This window comes from Vidua macroura, chromosome 10 (genome assembly GCF_024509145.1).
Source record: "Vidua macroura isolate BioBank_ID:100142 chromosome 10, ASM2450914v1, whole genome shotgun sequence".
In the NCBI taxonomy this organism is placed as follows: domain Eukaryota; kingdom Metazoa; phylum Chordata; class Aves; order Passeriformes; family Viduidae; genus Vidua; species Vidua macroura.
In genome coordinates, this window is record NC_071580.1 from 15,476,117 (window position 1) to 15,499,124 (window position 23,008).

The 23,008-nt window shown below is 39.5% G+C and overlaps 1 protein-coding gene across 1 annotated transcript in view; it reads left to right on the plus strand.

Moving 5' to 3' along the window:
• DNER (delta/notch like EGF repeat containing) overlaps window positions 1–14,624 on the plus strand; it is a 114,165-nt gene extending 99,541 nt beyond the window's left edge. Inside the window, exons 10-13 of the mRNA XM_053986760.1 lie at window positions 1,423–1,536; window positions 2,589–2,720; window positions 7,972–8,218; window positions 13,529–14,624. Of these exons, the coding sequence (XP_053842735.1) occupies window positions 1,423–1,536; window positions 2,589–2,720; window positions 7,972–8,218; window positions 13,529–13,640 (605 nt within the window). The 3' untranslated portion in view covers window positions 13,641–14,624. The remainder of the gene's footprint in view (window positions 1–1,422; window positions 1,537–2,588; window positions 2,721–7,971; window positions 8,219–13,528) is intronic.
• The last annotated feature ends 8,384 nt before the right edge of the window (window positions 14,625–23,008 follow it).

Consider the following 23,008-nt stretch of genomic DNA (forward strand, 5'->3'; position numbering starts at 1 on the left):
TATAAATAAATAAATATTCTACACAGAATGACTATGTTTTAGGGAACATTGCTCCAGCATTTTCTCAATAAGCGTATCAATCCTTATCTGTGCTGATAAAGTAACGCTCACTTAACAGCTGCTTGAGGCTAAAAATGTGTTTCACACTGGTGATTGCACTGCTTTTTGACTATAGATACAGAATTCATCATTTTAGAGGCCTGGTGAGGAAATGACCCTCAGCTTTTCTTGACAGTTTAAGCAGCACTTAACCAAAATGTTCACCATAATGTTCATCTTCTCACCCGGCCTGTTGGTGGAGCTGGAAGCACTGTGTGCACAGCACCTCGTGCTGTAAAGGAAAGCAGGGCACCTGGTCCTGGAAGCAGCTTTTGCTGATCACTGAGCTCCCATCATTGCAGTACTTGAGGAGTTCAGTGGCACCAATGAATAGACCCGAGGTACCCAGCTCCATGTGGGCCATCAGATGCCTCAGTCTTGGCACTACCACCCCAGACCTGCCCATCTGCAGAGCCCCTTGTGCCTCCACACCTCTGGGCTGGCAGATGGACAAGAGTTCTCAGGGCTGGAGCTTGTGCCAGCAGGTACCTGTGGGCTGCTGCCTCAGCTGCTTCTCACTCACAGGATGCTCAAGTAGAGTGCTCTGACTCCTTGCTGCTAACACTGCAAATGTCAGCAAAATGATTTTGCAGGTCTGTAGTGAGTGTGTGTGTGTGCATAAATATAAAATTTATATTAAAAAAGAAGTTTTATCTGCACAGTAGACCCCAAGAAAATAACATGTGTAGCAGTGGCATTAGAGTCTCTCTCCCAGTCCCTAGGTGGGAATATGCTGTGTTACATGTTTTATATGCCAGGTGCAGCATGCACTGTCTTCTGCAAGGCAAACCTGCTGGATTCACAAGGCCTACACTGGGCGTGAAAGAGTGAAGGTAGTGGCATGAAGTAGAGCCATCCAGTTATATATTTTTAACTATATATTTGAATAAATTTTTTTTTATTACATTAGTAATAATCTTCATTTCCAGCAACAGGTAATGAGAGGCATTAGAATGCTTATGTATGTTATTAAATAAGTTATTACATAAAATTCTTAGTCAAGAAAATTATTGTTGACATATTACTGAAGAATTTTAGATAACTGATCTGTTTATGCTTCATTATGTGATTTTTCATGGACATCCAATAGTTCTTCTAAGCAGAAATTGCCCTGCTTCTCCTAGCCCACAGCCTGAGGAGGCACGTATGTAAAAAGTTTAGCCAGCGTAAACCACATGGCTTTAGTGTTATGACATCATTAGCCCAGAAGGACAGGTTTGGAGTCTGCACACTCATCCAGGTGAAGTCAAGTTATCACATGTACTGATTCCATGCTGCCAGTATCAGTCATATCAATGGCAATTACTGGTTTTTCCTTTCCAGGAAGGCACTGTGAATTATACAAAGATCCTTGTGTTAACATCAACTGCCAGAACGGCGGCACTTGTGACAGTGAAGGTCTAAATGCTACATGCATTTGTGCACCTGGATATGCAGGCAAGTGATTTGTGCATTTCACAGAACATCTCGTTGTCATTGTTCACTGTGTCTAGAGGAAGACAAATACCAAGTAAGACTGTGTCTCTTCAAGGAAGAAATTAATTTGGGCTTTGCTGTATTCTGAGCAGGCTAGTGAGAATGAAAAACTTTTGATATTACTTACATCTGCTTTGAACTTTGTAGCAAAAAAAGCCTGTTACTAAAGTGACTTCACAAAGCTAACTGCTATTTAGCATGGCTTATGACCTTGCTACTTGAGACTAGACTGCATTTTAAAACTAGTATTTTGAAGATTTCCAGGTAACCCAATATACTAATTGGACACTGCTGAAACTGAAAAATGTTTTAACAGTGACCTTAGTTACTGTGTGCTCAAGAAACAGCTTATTCCATTATCTTAATATGCAATTGCTAAAAGCCCTAAAGTACTTGTTATGAATCAATTTACACTTTCAGAGTACTGGTAAGAAATTAATTTAATCTTTTGGCCTTGTACTTAGACCGATGTGATTGGCATAATCCAAATATCTGATGTCAAGATAATTTACAATTTGATGTTCTGTTGGTCATGTAAGGTAATATCCAATGTGAGAGTAATAGGTAAACCCATTCACAGCTGGTTTATAGATCAAATTTGTGCTTTTTGTTGTCTTCTAATTAAAGGACATTCTTTGGAAAAGAATTAGCTTTCCATTGTACCGTGTCAGTTTCTCAGGAACCGATTATCTACGTTAATGTATAGTATATCAGAATATCCATGATTATCTGTTATACCACATTTTCTTGGGATGGAAATTACTTTTAGAGAAATGAGACAGAGTCTGTGTGAGGTTAGTCAAGTCCCTTAGTCCTCAGGCTTTATTTTCACCTGGTTGAAGAAGGATAATACTTCCTTCTTGGAATACTTTTGATGTTCTGAGAATAAAATGTATTGCACTATAATGTGTTTTGCAGCAAGAGGGAAGTTAAATGACTGAGGATGTACTTGCTACATCAGGCACTTGTGATACATAATCTTGTTTTTGTTTTGGTTTTTTTTCCTATGTAAGGTGAAGAATGTGAAATTGATTTAAATGACTGTGACAGCAACCCATGTCACCATGCTGGAACTTGCATAGATCAACCTGGTGGTTACACCTGCCATTGTCCTCATGGATGGGTTGGTGCAAACTGTGAAATACGTAAGTTTTGTAGTTCTCTAAACATTTCTAAAAGTTGTAAGTTATATTAAAGGAATTTTTTCTTTATCTCTAAATACCTATCTGCACAAATACTCTGAGTCATATGCAAATGAACAAAATCATGGTAAATTCATTTTATTTTTGGCCACAGTGTTTCAAAAGTGGTCGTGAAAGTTAAAAACTTCTGTTTCTGGGCACTCTACTTTGAGATATGTCAGACTAGATTGTCAGGGATGTGGTCTCAGAGCTGGGCACATAGTTTGCATTTTAATTGTGCTCATGCTTCATAGCCTCCCTGCACACTTTGGGTCAAGTGTGTTCCATAGCAGTATAAGCGCGGTCCTAAGAGGCTTGTATTGACTTCTGAGCACCTGCAGCTCTAGTGATGTTTCAGCAAAACAACTTGGAACTTGCTTACCTAAGGAAACTGGTTCTGTGTAATTGTGCTGCAATTTGTGTCTGCAGGCATTTAACAACTTTTTCAGGAATAACTTTTCCAATCTTAGACTAATTTCCACCAAATTTGTTACAAAGAAGAAGGGCTCCAAGACCAAATATTTCCAAAGTATTAAGTAAGACTTAAGAGTGGTTCCACTGGGAGGAACAGCTTCTGTGTGATCTTGTTTCTCATTTTAGAGAGAAGCTTCACTGTAAGGGCTTCCTTATGAAACAGTGGAGAGTCCAGGAGAGGCAGAAAGTATGAAGCCCAACTGTGGAAGAGTTAAAATGGAAATGAGGCTTCATTAGTTCTACTGCTCACATACCTGCTTTGTATTTCCCTGATGTTTTGTTCTTGAGCTAGAGATGTTGTCTTTGCTAGAGAATTCAGCTGTGTATTTAACTGCTTGAATGCTCGGGTACTGTGGTCACAGATCCCTTGGAGTCATTATACAGATACACACACAGGTTTGTTAGCACAGTTAAGATTGCAGAGATAGGTGATAGATTAATGAAACAAAAACAAAGGATGGATTAACAAATGTTTTCTGTATCTCATTTACACAAGAAACATGTGAACCTTCTATTTTTTACTCTCTTTTACTAAAACTTTACTTAAACATATCAACTGCTTTTTTTTCAAATTGATTCTACTCTTGATGTTTTTGATGTTAGTCCTTACTTTAATCCAGTACATCTGGTTTCAGAGCTTTCTGGTGTAAGCAAAGACTGCAGAAGACCATTACCAGCTAGCTCAGAGATGGTGACAGCCCTGCCTTTTTTGTTATCTCTTGGAATGGCTCACACACTTCCCTGGGTGGTTCAGAGCCAGCAGACATTGGGAGCACAACACTGTGTGCTGTCTGTGTGCCATATTGCTTATGCTAAAATATGCTCAGATGAACTTTTCCTGACAAGGCTGATGTTGGTGACACCTGCAACATGCATGTCCGAGTTGATCAGCAAGGCAGTATAATTCTGCCTGCCTTCACTAATAAGTAGTTGGCTGACAGACAGATGGGTTTATTTCTTGGAGAAAGCAACAATCATCCTGGCAATGCATTTCCTGGAGTCCCTTGATGAAGTAACAATTATATTTCTGTTATGTTATGGAATGACAAAGGGATACAAAGGCTTGCATGCTTTCTGAGCTGCAGATGTGCTACAGGAATTCAGTGGTGCATGTTCTGGAGTGCTCTGGCTGTCATGCTGTAGTCACTCAGAGTTTGGCTGTTTGCACCACAGATACACAGTGAAGTGCATGTAAACATATGGGAAAAGGAGAGAAGCAGAAGAGAGGGTGGAAGGAGCCTCTCCTACTGTCCAGCTACTCACTTATTTCTTCTTTCCCCTATTAGAGGGGATGCAAGTTCTTTTATCTTGACTGCTATGACAGAAAGCAGGAAATTACTTGAATGTTAACTGGCATTAGTAACACTGCAAGGCTGACTCTTCACCAGAAATATTCAACCTTGCCTTGTTCATGGCAATTGTTTTCAACTGAAGAGGTTGAAATTACTGAGTTTTTTACCCAACACATAGCTAATAGAATGCATGCATAAAATAATAACAATAATAGAGGAGATATAAAAATACAGTGTAAAAAATTCTGGTTTGGACTGGTTGTGAATGAAAACAGGAAAAAAATCTTCTTACAGCCACAAAAAATACATTTTAAAGAACAAATATGTTTAAAATTTGAGAGTTACCAGTCTTTTTTTTTCAGTAAGCTTAATTTCTGCAAATATCTGATGTTCCCTTGCTATTTAAGTCACTTTGCTGCAGCATCAAAGAGTGTGTGTTGTTATGGGACACCATAAGAAATAAGGCTACCCCAAAACAGATAACCATGGACATGCAGTCTCTCTAACCAGTGCAGTGCCTTATGTGCTAAGCTGGGGAAGCTTTCCTAAAGAACTTGGATTTTAACATGTATGTAAAGGATTATGCAAACAAAGAGGGATTGAGTTTTGAAGAAATCACTTTTAAGAAAGAATTTAGAAGTATTTTGATCTGCAGATTTTTCTTCTACAGGTCCGTGTAGCCATGTGAAGATCTTTGTACTCACTATCTTTCCCTGAGCTTTGAATTAATAAGCTGATGGGAACTTAATTCTAATCATATCTAGATAGTCCATATCCAGCTCTTTTATAAACAGGTGCAGCACTTCTGAACTCACTGGAGTTGAGACAATGGTGCAGTGGATTTCTTTGAGCTCTAAAGTTTCAGTCTATTAGTAAAGGTGCTTCTGTTCATCTTTCCAGTTCTCTTTGCCGTATTTATTATATTCTTTCAGCAGTTTGTACATAATGGTAATAAAGTGATGGAAATTTAATTTAAACACTGAATACTGACTTTGTATTGGACCATCCCTCTGAATGCTAGAAAAAGACACAAAGCCAGGCTTATTAAGAAACTGGTGTTTGGGTGACATTTGACTAAATAGATCACATTTTATCCTTGGTGATTTTCTGTTACTGGCCATGAAGGAGGCTATTGGTACTTAATCTTTTTTGTAGAACCACCCTATTTATAGTTCCCCACTTTTCACCAGCTGGTTTAGCTGCTTGAAGTGACTACCTTAACAGGATTTCAGGGTTATCTTCTTGTCAGACTGTTCTTTTTAATTTCCAAGTGCTGTATATATAACAGACTAGACAAGATGTATGTTTCCTGGATGAATTGTGATATTTTTTAATATCATCTTATGATCCTTACCAGTATTATTAATTCCAATGAAATAGGACTAAATTTGTCTTAATTATAAAGAGGATATTCTTCCTTTCAAAATGAAATGCATTTGCCTAAAAAAATTAATGGAGCATTCACTGTAAAAATGCTTACAAATTTCTCATATGAATCCTCTAATGCCTGATGGCTATTTGTTAATATCATTACCTTTGCCACTTTTGTAATTATTAATAGTAGTTACTGAGGTATGCCAAACCATGTGGTTACTTGAAAACTAAAATTATGAAGAATTTCTAGTACAGACTGTGGTGTGCATTGAAATCTTATTCTTAATTAATTTTATAAACTTTAATATAACAACTGAAAATACTGTGATTTCAAGCTGTCATATGCTATTTCTAATCTCTGGAATATAAGATGTTAATCTTTATATTTTGATACGGTGAGGAAAAAGGGAAAAAAAATTTCTCATCTTTTCATCCAGAGATGGAAGACATGGAATCTAAATCAGAAGTGTCTTGCCATATATCTGCACACATTAGATCTGAATTCAGCCTAGTCTGACAGCCTGACAGAAACCACTGCGTGTGACAAATGTGCTGCAGAACAGAAATAGAAGCCCATCCCAAACTTCACAGAGCACAGCTGTATTCTCCCACTCATATCCTGACTGGGCAAACTGCAGTAACAGTGCCTTAGAAACATTAAATCACTGAATGATTCAGGCTGATCAAAACTTTACTGACCTCTGAAGAAGATAAGAGAAACAAACAGCCAGTCCTTAAACTCAGCTCACATTTGTGTACAAAGTCTGAGTACCCCCAAGCTGGGAGGTGCTCCAGGACAACTTTCACTCTTGTGACAAAGAGCAGCCATTTCTCCAAACTCTGCCCAGCTGAATCCCACATGTTACAGCTTTGGGCTTTCTCACCACCTGCCCTTAAAATGGATTTGTTGTTTTTCCTGTCCTTGTAAAATGCCTGCATTTCTACCGTAGATCGAGATTTTATTCTCTGCTGCTAAACTGGAGATTTCAACTCAGGTGCTTGAATTATCTGCCATCATCAGCATCCTTGAGAGGTGGCTTCTGAGAATATCTTAACCTCCCAAAGCATATGCTTGGAAGCCCTGTTCCCAGATTGTTTATGCTTGAGTAAAGGGAGATTCTAAATCAGTGCAAAGCAGAAGTACATTTGAAAAAGGAACAGGCACCTACTAGAAATAACTTTTGCAGAGTGCTACATTTCTGTAGTCAGGATGATTCAATTCTGTTCCTGTTTTGAAATAATATGAGACCATAGGCTGCCAGAAATGAACCCTATACTTTCTAGAGGGAAGTACTGGTTAATTAGTAATATTCTGACCCATGGTAGAGAGAAACAGATCTGAGGACACAGGCAATTGATAGAAAATCTGTTTGGCATAGATACAGTTTGGGGATCAAGAATATTTATGTAGACGATCTGGAATACATAAATACAAGAAGCCTGTTCCAGATTGGCTTTACTTTAAGGTCTGCTTTGAGAATCTCAGTGAAATTATGCTTGGGAAAAGACTCCAATGGGCTCCCTACTGCAGGACCTTATGAGGTGTCCTTTTTGTCCTTGAAATGCTGAAGTCTCTGCAGTTTGATGGAGATAGGCATAAGAAAGTTTGTGTTTCAAATTACAAACCAAGTGTGTTTAGTACATCTTAAATAACACATTTTAGTGGAAGCCTTCACTATTGGAACAAACTGTACAAGAAAACTGGTTGTTTCCTAGAAGCTTTTGCATAAAACCTGCCTGCTTTTAGAGAGCCTGTAATATAAAGTAATATAATGCAAGAATAACTTGGTTTTCTGTTACTTGGTTTACACAGGAGATCAGACTAGATAGGTGCTCCTATATGACCTTAAAAGTCAACAGAAAAAAGTGGGTGAAGGTTCAACATAGTGCTATTGAAATTTGTAGCATGTTAGGCCTGGTGTTGTATTGTTAACAGAGCCTGGGAAAGTTCAAATTACCTATCTCCATAGTTTCAAAAGTCAGAACTATTGAAAATGAATATCGTAAAGCAGTTCTATTCAGCAGGACAGATATAAATTATTAATTAATGATAACCTTTTATTTCTTATTGGCAGACCTGCAGTGGAAGTCTGGGCATATGGCAGAGAGTCTGACAAATATGCCTCGTCACTCCCTCTACATCATCATCGGGGCACTGTGCGTGGCCTTTGTCCTGATGCTGATCATCCTGATCGTGGGGATCTGCCGCATCAGCCGCATCGAGTACCAGGGCTCTTCCAGGCCAGCCTACGAAGAGTTTTACAACTGCAGGAGCATTGACAGTGAATTCAGTAGTGCAATCGCTTCTATCCGACATGCCAGGTTTGTGCTGGGGATGCTGATGTCCTAGGAACCTGTTCTGATGTGTCATTTCAGTTCATGCACAGCGCACCCAAGTGATGTTGGCAGAGCCAGTGGGCTGCTCTGCTGGAAAAACACCAGCACTGCTCCCTGTGCCCACCTGAGGTGTGACAATACAGAAAAATTCCTTGAAAACAATGGAGTTATTCTGACTTTGTTTGGTGTATCTGGTGAAGTGGGACAGATGCAAAATTCGTAGCCTGTCAGATCTTCTGTGTAAAGACTCTTTAACTGCTACACACAAGTAATATGATCAGATAGAAAAGGCACATTGATTTTTGTGACTAATTTACCCAATTATTCAGTGAGAATCTCTTCACATCACTCATTTTTGTGCTCCTATTTGCCTTTCTTACTTGCTTTCCTAGAGACAGTAATTTTTTTACTTTGAAATTTAATGGAGCACTTGCAAGGCAGGGCATTGAGTGTCAGAATAATCCAGAAGTAGAAGTGGAAGGGATTTGACAGTTCAAGTGTAAGCCATGGCACTAATATGGCATTAAATATACCTAGCTCCCTGCCAACTATTGTGTTTAAAAACTTCCAAAGGAGTTGAGTAGATTTAGAAAGGGCTTTCCTAAAATCTAACTTGGATTTTCTTTGCTGTTAACCTGGCTGCTTCTTTCTTACTGCTCTTCAGGCTGTCAAGAAGGATAATGTACTGCTGTTCATATCACTTGTATATCAGATGCTGAGCCCTCCCCCTTTCCCTTGTATGATAAAAACAAATAAAACAAAGCAACTTTTTTCTTTCCTACGTTTAACTAACCCATTCTTCCAGTATCCCCTCCCAGATCATGTCAGCTTTCTTATTGCCTTCCTGGGACACACTCCAGATTGTATTTATCTTCTTTTTCTTTTTTTGAAGGCGGGTCCTGAAAGCTGGAAGTAGTTCTCTGTCTGAAGATTTATGTGCACCAAATAAACTGAGTAATCACCTCTTGCATCTTATTTATGGCATTCCTGTTCATACACCTGAGAAAGAAACTTGCTTGATTTTTTCTTTTTTTCTTTTTTTTTTTTTCCTTTCTAGTGACAAATGACATACTTTTGTGACCTGGTAGACCTTTTCCTCTTCCCAAGATCCTCTGTGCCATTTTGCTTCCTAGCCAGTATTTCTGTCTTCCTAGCCAGGTTTCTTCTGTATTTGACATCTCTCTTAATAGGATGGAACTTTCATTTTTGGTGTTTCTTTTTTCCAATTTCTTCAATTTGTCAAGATAATTTCAAATTCCAACAGAGTATTCATGTGTGTTACCATTAAAATGCTCTTAAAACAACCGAAGGAGACATGTTCCTGTGCCCTCACATGGAGAAATGTGTGCATATTGGTTGGTGATTGCTGGTAATTAACTTTCTGAATGCTCCACTTCTGTTTCAGTGAAGATGAAATAGGTTAAATTGTACCACTGCTGAAGTCATCAAAATTATCTGAAGTGGGTGAGGCGTTCCCCCAGGCTCAATTAATCACATCACAGCTTTGAGTAGTAGCTCTTCAAAGTGTTCCAACTTCAGAAAAGTTCTTAAACTGGGATAGATTAATGATGATTTTTCAAATCCATATTATGTAGTTAGAAATTACATTATTGTCCACTGAGGGTTTCCCTATCTTGGAAAAGGTGTTTCTACTTAATGCAAATGAAATGTTTTAACTCCAAGTAATTTTCAGTGCCTCCAAGAATGTGATGTCTTGTAAAAATCCAAGACAGAGCTGCCAAGTTAGGAAATTAATGGAGGTTTAATGTGGATATTATTGTGTATATTTTGGGTTCAGAAAGATACAAGACACTTTTTTTGTCATTTCAATCCAGGAATAGGAGCAAAACTTTTATAGTTATTTTTGCATAAATTCTTAAATCTACATATATAAAGGTCTGAATTTTCAGAATCGCTGAATCTGATAAATCTACTTTTAAATAACAGAAACTTCAGCATTTTCTGAAAATAATTCCCTTTCAAAATTAGATACCGAAACTTGCCAGTAATTTTGGAAAATGGAGGCCAAGGGAAAAGTTAGTAGATTATTTTCTTTAAAGGGAAGATTTCTGGTAAAGTCAGCAGGTGTCTGGGGGTGTGGATGCCTGTTGCATATTCAGCAAATTATTTTAAAATTACTTGTTCATGTTTCTCAGCATTTTTTTTCCCTGGATAATTTTTTAAATAATTTGATCTTTACTAATCAAGGTATTTGCTATAAGACAAAACCAATGTGCTCAAGGATCATTACTAATAAATGTCTACTTCTAGGGAATGTTCCTAAGATAAGCAGATCAGAACTAGGTAGTTCTCTAAGCAGATAAAGCACAGTTGTCTTTAGCATCCATTACGCAGACAGTAAAGAAATATTCCTTTTATGTTAAAATTTATACATTTTAAAGCTGGAGGGGAGCAGTGTAATGAAATAGTTGGCTAATAGGCCGCTGGCTATGGCAGCCATAAGATGTCATCAAAATAGAACCAAGATCTGTTATTGAAACAGAAGTGTTCACTTTAGAAAAGCATTCACACTGAGTTCATGAATTATCTGATGACAGCAGATTATGCTGCAGTTAGTTCTGTGTGTGTCCAGATATCAATAGCCTTCATGCACCACTTACAGTGTAGTTTATTTAATTTTATTTTCACGTGGTGATCTGTCCTCTCTGTGTCAGTCGAAGAGTCTGGTTCATCAGACTCTGATCAAGTTCTCTTGTCACAGCAGGGTTAGCTTCTCTCCACTGCATGTTCTCCCCATTCCTGTGGAGTTGCCTGTGTCAAACTGTGGTGTCCTAAGCTTTCTGAATTGGATGAGCATCTGCACACACTCATTTCTTACCATTTCCTGGCATGGGTCTCTGTCAGCTGCCTTTTTGTAGAAGTGTGATCATGTGCACATGTTCTCTGGTCTCCACATCACCTACCAATTGCTTAATATACATCCTCTGTCAAGGTTAATTTTCTGGGAACTCTAGGGTTTAGCTCAATTTTTCTAAGCAAGGCACAATACCACTTGCACACCTGACCATTTCTCTGAATAATGCAGAGGAAATAAATTTTCTCATTCTCCTCCTGTGGAATCCAAAAGAATCCCTTCCTCCTCTCAATATACTTTATCTCTTTTTTAACTTCTGGTCTTTCTTTTTTACTTCTCTTGTTTAAATTTTATTTGTGGACTCTGTTTGCCAGTTGCTGGTTTGGAGCAGAGTAGCAACATGTGGTTGGTTTCTTAATTCTGTTGCTGAGTGAACTCTAAACTCCTGCCTGTCCCACAGGAGTCGGAAGATACCATTTCCTCAGGATTCAGCTGTCTGTCCCATGTTCTCAAAAATCTATTTGAGTGCAGTTGTTGAGGTTAATAACTCTCTATAGTTAGCCATCTCTTGAAATGTTGTTCTAAGGAAGTGGAGGAGCAGGACCTTTCCAAAGGTGAAGATGATTTGCAGTGTCTGTCCCAGTCACACACGGAGCTGCCTTTGCCAAGAATTGCTACAATGAATGTGATGTGTGCTGTCCTCAGAATTACCACAGAACCCTCAGTTTCTCTCAAGCTACACATGTCTCTCTTGTTCAATGCTTCACTGCAAAATATATTTTCTGATTGTTATTTCAGGTGCTTTACTTTGTGATTATCTTTGTGATGTGTAATATTGTTATACACTGGTAAGCATGTCTGATGTAGACATTGGAACATCACCATCATCACCCGTGAATGGACATGCCAAAGCTAAATGTTGACCCTGAAGAACTTTCTCAGTGCTACTGCTACACTGTTAACCAACCCAAGCACATAATTGTTCACAGTATGGCATTGAAGCTAATGTTAAAATTATTATCCATCGTGTCCCTCCAGTCTTTTTCCACACTCAGTACTTCCCAGGATCGAGATTTCCCCACACAGTGTATATATACTCTTTGTTACATTAATTATCTTGTGTTTGGTTGCCCTGGAAGAAATCTTTATTCGCTTGTTTGTATGTGCTTTTGTTATAAGCAGGCAGTTAATTGATCCAGCACACTCTGTAGCAAGAACCTGCATCTTTTCACTATTGATTAGTGCTCGAGTCATTGCCTCTTGCAGATTGTATTGATAATTGCTTTGTGTGTTCCTTTATGCCATTAATTAGATAGCATAGTCCTGCTGTGCAGTCCTAGCAGATACACACCCCTTGTACAGAGTTCCCATTTAACACTTCTTTCTTTAACACAAACCTCTGAGGTTGGTGATAACTCTGTTTGTTTGCTGCTTTGGGCAGGGGCTGACTTCTGAACCACCTGATCAAAGCAATGTGGTTGAGCAGCTCCGTGGCTCAACCAGACCATAAACAACTTGCACATGTGCTGTGCTCTTTTCTCAGCCTTTTCTAATTAGAGGTACATGTCAACCCTGACCTAAACGAGAAAACAGATTTTGTCCTGCTTCCCGGTGTGCAACAAGCCGTGTGCTCTCTAGTGTAAGAAAGGGCAGGTAGACTTTCACTGAAATCTCTGGAGAATGCTCACCATAATTTCTATCTCTGCAAAGCTCTATTTCCTTTAAACCTTGAGGGTGATGGTGAAAATGGGTGATTCAGAATTGAGTGCTGCCTCTGATTTAGTAAGATGACATGACTTGATTCCTTCATTCAGTTCTTGAAATTTTATCTCATTTGTAGAAAATCGCTTTTATCCATCATGATGGGGATGAGCAAATGTGACCTGTCTGTATTTATTAAAACAACCTATAGAAAAAGGCAGACATTCATACATGGGAATGAATCTACTGTAGCCTTATGGACAGCTGAAGTACTTTGAAAAATGAAATTTTCACCATATATATCATAATGCTTTCAGCCATTTCAGTTTTGTCTGCAATTCTGAATTACTGAAAACAGGCAAGATTGAAATTGGAAATCATAAACCTGCATAAAGGTCTTGGAAGAAAATCAAGTTAATTTTGGTTTGGGCTAAATATTATTCCTCAAAATCTGAATTTTCCGGATTTTACTTTCCAATGTGCACAATGTAAATTAATATATGCTTAATATAGCTCATAAGTGCATAAAAATCCTTAGTGTGGATGACTAAATAAATAATTCTGGTTTTGTGTTTTCTGTACTGTTTTCTCTGCATTAGGTCAATAAGAAAAAAAATACTTGACCATTTTTGCATCATTTTCCTGTGATTTCTTTTGTTATATAGAGTTTACCTAAGCTGTCTGACTTTGTTTCTGATCACAGGCCATAACTCACTGTGTTGTTGCTTTGAACTCATTCATGTTTCTGTTTGTCACCAAAAGTTTTCTTTTATTTCCAGGTTTGGCAAGAAATCCCGACCTGCAATGTATGATGCAACCCCTATTGCTTATGAAGATTACAGCCCAGATGACAAACCTTTGGTTACACTGATTAAGACAAAAGATTTGTAATCTAGTGTATCTTTTTTGGATTATTTTTCAAAAGGATGGGCTACTAACCTAATTTAAATATTTTTAAGAAGAAAGCATAAGTAATTTAAACCATTAGATGCTTCAGAATTTTCTGTAGAATATTTAAGAACCAATTTTCTGCAGCTTTTAGTTTGGAAAAATATTTTAAAACAGAATTTGTGAACTTCATGATTTACATTTTAATGTACCTTGAGCTCTATAAATTATAAGCTTATGATAGTGTGTGCTTTTTTCTTGGTAGACACTATTACTAAACCCAAATGAGTTTCTTGTGGTTGTTACAGAACAGAAAACAATAATTAATGAGGAGTTCTTTATGAAATGTCAGTGCCAGCTTTCTCAGTAGAGGTAGGAAAAATGTGAAGCATAATATGATATATAATATATCCATTAATTAAAAAAGTCTAAAAATGTTTGTGTTGTGAAAAAGAAACTAGTAAAAATTATTATTCCTAATCTGAATGAATTAGCTTTTGCCTTATTCCATGCATGGATAGATAACCTATTCCTCCATTATTTCCTGAAAGTTGCTAAAACATACTCTTGAGTTGATGTTTGACATTTTTGTAATAGTTATTCAGGCTAGGCCTTGTATAATAATTAAAGTGCCTCTTGAGGCAAAGTTAAGGGCATGATCCTTTAAACATTGAAATCAATGAGAGAACTTCCATTGACTTCACTGGATATGGGATTGGATCCTACAATTGGACTGAATCTATATTTTTCTTTAAAGGTTAAAGTTTTTTTATATTGTGAGTAAACTAAGCATATGGTTTGAATTGTTTGTTTCCTAAAGGTTGTTGATGTACAGTATTGTTTCATGAAATATTGTGTATTTCTCATAGTGCTTCTTATTTAGGATCAGTATGGGGTTTTTGTGGCTGTATTTGATCGCTTATGGGCGTCTTAAATTCTTGCTTATTTCAGAAAATACTGAATAAAAGTTAACCAGTGAAGATTGCAGCTGTTTCTTTGTTTTTCTTCATTTCAAACTGAAGTGTTGTCTATAAATTTGAAAGGACATGAGCATATGATGCACTATAAATAATGCTAAAAGATGATATTCCAGCTGTTAATCTGAAAAGGGAAAAATGGTTTGTATTATCAAGGTAATCTCTCAAAAGTGAGATAAATGCAGCTCCAGAATAAAGGCACAGTCCTGAATGGTAGATGTGCAGGTTAGTAACAGCATTCTGTGTCTGAATTACAGAAATGCCAAATGCTCCTCAGAAATCCAGAGTACCATTCCTGACATCCTGTATCTGCTACCATGAGCTTTCAACAATGGTGGTCTGAGACAGTAATTATTAAAAAGAGGACTGAGGAGCTCAGATCCAAGTTTAAACTAGATTAATTCTTCAGGCATGGTTTTCTATGACAGAAGTTGTAAATTTGCATCTGGTGGTTGTCAGATGATTTTTTTTCATTGGTACAGTTTTCTGCTGTACCAATATATTGAAACTTTTGTTTACTGTGACTTCTAGGAGTGTTTTGAGAACCCTTAAGAAAGAAAAATCAAGAGCAAGCTATACCCTGTACCATTTTTGGTAACAGAAAAGGGGCACTGTTGTAATTGATTTGTTAATCAAAGGAAGGGAAATAATCATTCTTTAGAATTTTTGGCCTTTTTTAGTCAGTAAAATATTGGCTTGCAAATCTATATAAAGTAGGGAAACAAGCAACTCTGTTGTTCTAGGGAACATACATATTCATGGTCCATATTTTACAAGAGAGATGTTGCAATGAGCACCAGCCTTTCTGCATACAAATCACACCTTGGCAGCGATTCTTGACCAACCTATATTTCTCTCAATTGACTGACCTGAAGGATAAGTAATTTGTGAGGAGCTATTTTCCTGTCAGCTTGAAGCCTCTAGCTTCTGTAAATCATCCTGTGCATCCTGTGAATTGTGTTCTGAAAATTACTTTGTCTCCTTCCAATTTATTTTATTGAACTCTGATGGCATGTTAGGCATGCACTTGTGAGATATTTGTGAGGCACTGCACTGCCTGCCAGATGGAGCTGCCCTAAGACCTGGAGGGAACAGACCCATCTTGTGTTTGTATCCCAACTCTGAATCTGCAAGAACAAGTTAGTTACTGTCTTTGTACACCAGTGTCCTGAGAATATACATGAATGTGGGCAAGGGACGCTGGTTATTTCATATCCTTTTCCCCAGCCAGATGAGGTCTGCTCTGTACAGGGAGCAAATACAGATGTATACCAAATACCACTTGTTAATATACGACACTTTTTTCTTTTTTCCCCCTTTTTTTTTCCCTTTTTTTTTTCCCCTGTAAATAATCCAGTTGCAGAAAGGGCTGACTGGATGTTGTCTTCCCCTAGCAACGGGTTAACAGCCTCCAGCTCCTCCTGGACCAGACAGAGACAAGTCTCTGGGCTTGTTATTAACCTCTAGTACTTGTGTGTAGGCACACAGTTTGTGGTGACTGGGAGTGGGGCTGTGGGAGCCTCATCCCCAGTGGGCACAGCTGTGAGAAGCAGTGAGCAGCACTGACAGCAATGAGCCATGGAGTGCCCAGGGGCACTGAGCAACCACCAAAGGGAGCAGAGGGCACACAGTGCAATGCTTGAACATGAGGGGATAAAAGGCTGGGCTAAAGAACAACAAGGCAGATGCCTGCATTGCAGCCTTCTGAAATGTTGGGATATTACTCTGTAGGGGCAGATGCCTGAAGCCTTCTGAGCTGGCATAGTGTTACTCTGTATGGGTTGAAGCTTTCAGAAATTGTGCATTGATATTTTGTATCGTGGCCGTCTCAACTGTGACATGTGCTGCAACACTTGTGTACTCTCCAAGTTTGGTTATTTTTTCATGCTCTTCCATCTGGAAATAGGAAAACATCCTTGAGTTGTTTTTTTTCCCCCAGAAGCATGCACATGTCTTCTTGTTTCTTGGGATGTTGTGAAACTTGTCTTTACAGCTCAGAGTTGTCATACATGTGCTAACAGGAAAATGTCATCATTTACATGGGTTCTGGATAGAGCCAGTCAAAAATGATGAAGATAGTGACCCTCTCCATGTGGTTGGCTAATTGCAGTATGGCATAGATAGAAGGCCTGAGGGAACAGTTGAGGACAACAGCTAGAAAACACATGTTGGCTAAAACCATAAAAATTATCCCCTTTAAAACCTGCAGGTGTAAACCTCACTTTAGCTGAGAAAAATTAGACCGTTGCCAGAGATTCTTCCTCTCTTTGCATCTTGTCACTGGGAGGTGCTTTGGGAATCTGCATTTCTCCTGTGTGGGCTCCAGAGGTGACACCCTGCCAAACCCTCAGATGAGAAGCCACGTCAGAGGCGGTGTTCGGTAACAGATCTTGCACTTGGAAGAAGCTGGCTCTCAATCCTTCCTAACTCCAACACACTTCATCTTCCAAAGACACGACGAGAAATGAAGTTGTTGAGAGGTGCAGGTAGCTTGACCAGGAGATGGGGTCTCCACACCAGCCAGGCCTGCTGTGTCCCCAGCACGCACTCACTGCAGGGGCTGTGCCATGGGATGCTCTCTGGGGTGAGGGGCCTGGCCTTTCTGCAGCTGAGTGCAGACCATCCCTCCCCCTTGGGGTCCCCGCTGCGTCCCTGTGCCAGGCAGGATCAGCAGTGGCAGCAGCGGCTCTGCCGTGAGCCGCAATGGGGCACTGCCAGCCCCATCCCTCATGTGGGCAAGCAGGCAGAGGATGAAAGGCCTGGAGAAGCAGTCCTGACTCAGCTGAGCCTGCAGGAACTTTATTTTCAGCTCTCTAACCCTGCCCCTGTTAGTATATTAAACAATGGGCTCAGAGGGACACTCATGGCTGGGGATGGGATGTGGGGAAGGCACATATGAGGTGAGAGGTTGCAAGGAGACCTGAGGCTCCCCCTGCCCTGAATAGCCCTGTGCATTGTCAGGGCTGGGTAATACCCTGTTCCAAACCCATCAACCTGATTTTGCTGCTCTCCCTCCACTGCAGCTGTGGCCAAATGCTACAGCGGTGAGGGGAATGAGAGCTGAAAAGAATCTTCAGCTCAGTAAGTGCATGCTCAAACAGTGAAAGTCTCTATGTGGTGAATCCCTTTGAAAACAATGGAATTTAAAAAAAAAATATGTGTGTGATGTTTTGGGGGAAAGTGGCTTGGTGTCCCTGGGCATCTAAAAATATAAAATATCTGACCATAGGAGTAAACACTGCTCGTTTCAGTGAAGTCTTGTGTTGTGACACTTCTGTCACAGAACTGATGTTTTCATCTTGTCTCAGCCTCATTTCTGGAAACAGCATAGCTTTTCTCCAGCAGGGCTTTGCTGAGAAATGCTTGAGCAGTTATGACATTCCTGAAGATGTGTAGTTTCTTCTTTGATAGCAATAGACACCTGATGAGGAATAAACTCAACGCCTCTGAAAATTATTCTGTGTGTATGGCTGAGAGGAATTGAAGAGCCATTCCTCACTTGTGTTGCCAGAAGGAACTTCTTTTCCCCTTCATGTGGCTAAATCCTGTGTCCAAATTTTCTCTGAGATTCCCTTCTCATGTTGCAACCACCCAGCTTCTGCAGAGCAGACAGGCACATTGCATCAGACAGATGCAAATCCAGCCCATCCTCCCTTTGGGTGCCTCCAGCCTGGTTTTTGTGGGAGGTATTTGCTGTGTTACTAGCTTTGGGAAGCCTTTTTTTTTTCACTGCTGCCATGTTTTTGTTTTTGAGGTTCATGTGCTGCTCAGGGCAGCTGGGCTGAAATTGCTGTTTGTATGGTACTCTGCTCTTGTATTCCTGACCTCACAGGGGGTGCAGAAGTACAGTCCTCCCATGGATCATGAAGGGCAGCTGAAAGCCAGATTAATTCAGGGAAAAGTTTAGCCTCTCATGCTGTGCTCTGCTATGAATAGTTAAAATAATGAGTGTATTATCAAGAGCTAATGAGTTCAGACATGTTCCCAAAATAAAAAATGGGAGTCAGGGCAGTCCAGTGTGTGCTTAAACCTTCTCTTCAAACCTGCTGCGAGAGATGTGCACTGGCTTACAGCTTTGAGGCACCCTTTATTTTAAAACAAAATATGAACAAAACACTTGTTTAAAATTTGTTTTCTCTCTCAGCATCTGTTACCCTTAGCAAATGCTCTGCATGAGCAGGGAAGCAGGGAAGTTAGAGAAGGGCACAGCACAGAGCTGGTGCCAAATGAGAGACATGGAGCTGATCTGCTCTGTCTTCTCCCTGCAAGTTTGTCTTCTGTCCCTTGAGACTTTGGCTGAGCGTCTGCCAAAAGGCTGTAGTTGTGTGGGGTCAGGAGGGGTGGCATAAGGCAGATTTTAGACACTTTTATGTCCATCTTAAACATCTCATCAGGGAAATGAGAGCAGGCAGAGTCTGGCATCTGAGCAATCAGATGCTGCTGCTACCTGAGAATGCTGGAGATTGGTGCCAAGGCAGGCAGAGTGTCATGTGCTGGTCACTGGAGAGGTGACCCTCAGAAATCATTGTTGCACTTCTTAACTCCCTGCTGTTTTCACTAGAGCTGATCCCTCCAGTGCAACTTCTGTGCTGCAGAATCCCCTCTGTAGGACCCAGTATCTGAACCTTTTATATCCTTTCCCCCTGTCATGTTTTGGAACAGCTCCAAGTAGGTGAAGGTGATTTCCTTCCACAGGACGTGGGTCAACCAGTGACAACAAACAAAACTTCAAAGCAGTTATGCCACATCCAGCTTCATCTGGGCTCAGCTGGCTTCTTTTCTTCTGCAGTGCAAAATGGATAACAAATATGACCTCTCTGGAAAAGTCAGATTACTCTGTTATTATGAATTCCAGTTTCAAATCCTCCTTTTAAGACGTTTATGATAAGATGATTATTGTAAATAAGCTTCCCCTTTAGCAAAGAATAAATCATCAAATAGGCTTTGTTTGGTGAGATCTTTGGCAAAGGAATGTAAATAAATAAGCTAACTGAATAAACTTCTTTATCTGATGTGCTGAGCAGAAAAGGCAGCAAAGTTAATAATTTAGGAAAATAAGCTGGACTGCTGTGCTTTCTTCAATAATAGACCAGTCTAAGGGAAACAATCTACTCTATATTGCTGAGCCTGGACTTTTTGCTAGCATCCCACGGACCATGAGAGATCCTGTTCATCACTCTGGCAGCAGTGCTGTCTTGTCAAGGAAATGTTTTTCAGCCTGAATTTTTGATTTATTTCTTTTCCTGTGGACTGGTCTACTTCCTGTCAGAGGTAGCTCCTCGCAACAGAACAGTGATCTCTTATGAGGTCAGCTGTTGCTTCTCTTCCATCTCCTGGGAGTAGAACACACATGGACAACAGTCTGGATCTGCAGGGTCTTAAACTTTGGACTCCATTCATGTTTCCATATGAGAAAGTTTGCATGTGACTCTGCATGGATCTCAGTCCAACACCACTCAAGGAAATGAGTGTGACTGTTCCAATTTTCACCATGGTTTTTTATTGACTTATGGATTTGAAGTAATCTGAAGTAAATCTGCCTGGAATCTTAGCTTATAAGCCAGATACAAGATGCACAAGGTAACAAAAATGCATGTAGCTTTTGTGGAAAGGCAAACAGCCTAATGCAGTGGAGGTTATTTTGGCATGTAGGAGCTGCATTAGCAATTAGTTTGTCAGCAGAATACTTTGTTCTCGCCCCCATTTGTAATTGTTGGATATGTGATCACTGTTGGTGCAATTTGGTCTCCTAGAAGCTTATTTTCTATATCATATTGGGACAGAGAGAGCACAAACAACACGTTCCAGTTATGGTTCTTTCTCACTGAGAACAGAGAAATATATGGGTAGGTTACAGAGAGCAGAAAGCAGCATGAGCTTGCTGAAAAGGGTGTTTGTAGATCCCAGTGTATGGCCTTGATATTTATTCTACAGATCAGTCTGTGGTTGTTTGATTTGCTATGTTGCATCTGTCATATGAATAAGGCATCCAGCCAGTAACATGCCATGATGCAGAATAATTTATTTCAAGGATTTTGTACCTAAAATGTGCAGTCCACAATGTCTTATTTGTGGTCTGTACATGACACCAGTTCCTCCTATTAATTTAATTTGAACATTTATTTCAGTTGTTATGCCTTTGTATGGCATTTGCTAGAAAGGTCTGTCAAAACAAAGCTGACAGAATGTCAGGAACTAAGGACAGATCTGCTTTCACATGTGCCTATTATGCCATTTCACTTTCATCTTGCCTTGAATTTGGACTTGAGATTGTTCTACATATGAAAGATGATGACCAGTTATTTTTATCTCCAGTACTCATCACACTGCTCCCCTCTTTCCCAGTGCCTTGTCTTGTCTGTGTGCAATAAGGACAAAAGACAGGATGAGATTTTTAGAGGGCTGAATTAGGTGTGGAGTTTATCAGTTTTCCTCTGTCTTTTGTTCATTTCATTTCCATGGAGAGAATATTTTACAATTCCATGGAGATGCCTTAATCCCTGAGAGCTTTGAAGGGTTATTTTTCTTTAATGCATACGAGATTTAAATTGAGGTAGTAAGCTAGCAGTATTGACAGACATGTCAGATTTAAATCAAAATGTCTCACAGCTGTGATTTACTTAGTGATATATGTTGCTGAATTTTGGAAGATTTCATTTGGAATACATTATTCAATGGTTTAGATTATTGAATGGTAAGTACGGTGATGCTTTGATAACATTTTGGAGTTTCATGCAATAAACTACAAAATTATTGTAAAAACTGGTTAATACTATCTAATTTTCCCTCACTTTAGGGGACTGCCATCTGCAGAGAAAACCAAAATTCACAACAGAACTATTACCCTACCCTGGCATTTGGCCTGACACTATCCATGTTTTTCCAATAGTTTTTCAAGAAGCTCTGATTTTGCATAAACAGTAAAGTCATATTCTCTTTCCCCATAAGGCAGTACCTCTCAAAGAGGGCAGAAATTGTGGACAGAGAATTATCAGACTTCAAATTAACAGTTAAATGTGGTCTTCATTCAAAAGCAACTCAGCCTTGAGATTTCTGAGAATTCATTGTCTCTCTCTTTTTTGTGTATGAATTGTCTCTGACTTACATCCTTCTTCAAACTCTAGTGTCAAGGGTGATTTATGAATGCAATTTTCTGTGTAATATTATGTAGCAATAGTTGGCAAATCTCTTCCCTCAGCAAGGGGATGTATTCTTCTTTGTCAGACACCAAAGAGGCACACAACCCTTGAATTTCTTTAAAAAGACAATTCTTTTTGAAAGGACAAATGCAAATCCCATCTCATAATAACTCATTATTACTTATAGATATGTTACATGTACAAAAACTGCTCTGGCCACGTGGAATTGGCATTTTCATGTGATGGATCCACTGGGAGTCCCTCTGACTGTCTCAGGTCCAGCTCTGTAACCAATCCCTTGCTCTTTGCTTGAAACAAGCTCTGCACAGTGCTGAACAAAGCCTGGGAGACCAGCTGCATTGCTGTGCTGGGCACTGTTTGTGATGAAATTTAAGCAAAAGCTTAATGAAGGACTTTGGGGGTTTGTTAGCTTTCTGTTATGCATTTTTGCATAACAGGTTCGAGGGTTGAGGTATTTTTGCATTTATAGAGCTCTTTGAGTTGCAAGACTTGGTAAAATCTTAAGTGAAATGTTGATGGCATCAGCCTTATACTTTCTGTGAGGGCTTTACATTCACTGTGATTCCCAAAAATTTAGAGAGGACTCAAGTCCACTAAATTATTGTACACAGGATGGTGATTCTTGTGCTTTTCTGGATGATTTGTATATTTCTATTTACAATCTTTATGGGTATTTGCCAGAAAATCAGTTCACATCCACCCAGTGACACATGTTGAAATTCTTCCCAATAATGAGTGCAGTGCCCAGCTTAGGGACAAAGAAGGCAGCCCTTTCCAGCTTATCTGTCTTTTCTTAGTTGGGTCTGGGGTGAATTGAAGTACAGTTTCATCCTTGAACTCTGCTCTGTTTCCTGTCTCACCTATTTTATAGTCTATGATCACTGCAGGACAGGGATTACGTGTCCCTTGTCCTCCAGTGGTCCGGAGCTCCTGCACCTTTCTGTGCTTGGCCATACTCAGCCATTAGGGTATTACTGGTACCAGTTGTTGGCTGTGGGGGACAGCGAGTGCACTAAATAAATGATACCAGTGCTATTGCACACTCGGCCATGAACAGCTCAGCAGTGTAATTTGAAAATTACCTGGGTTTAGCTCTTAAACAATGCTTGTGCACACAGTCATTTCCAGAGGAATTTGGATTGTTGCAGCAGCACTCTACGTTCCTGTGCTCAAGTAGGGGAAGGAGAAACATCTCCTGGATTGCCACACAGTCTCCCTAAGCCTATGAATAACT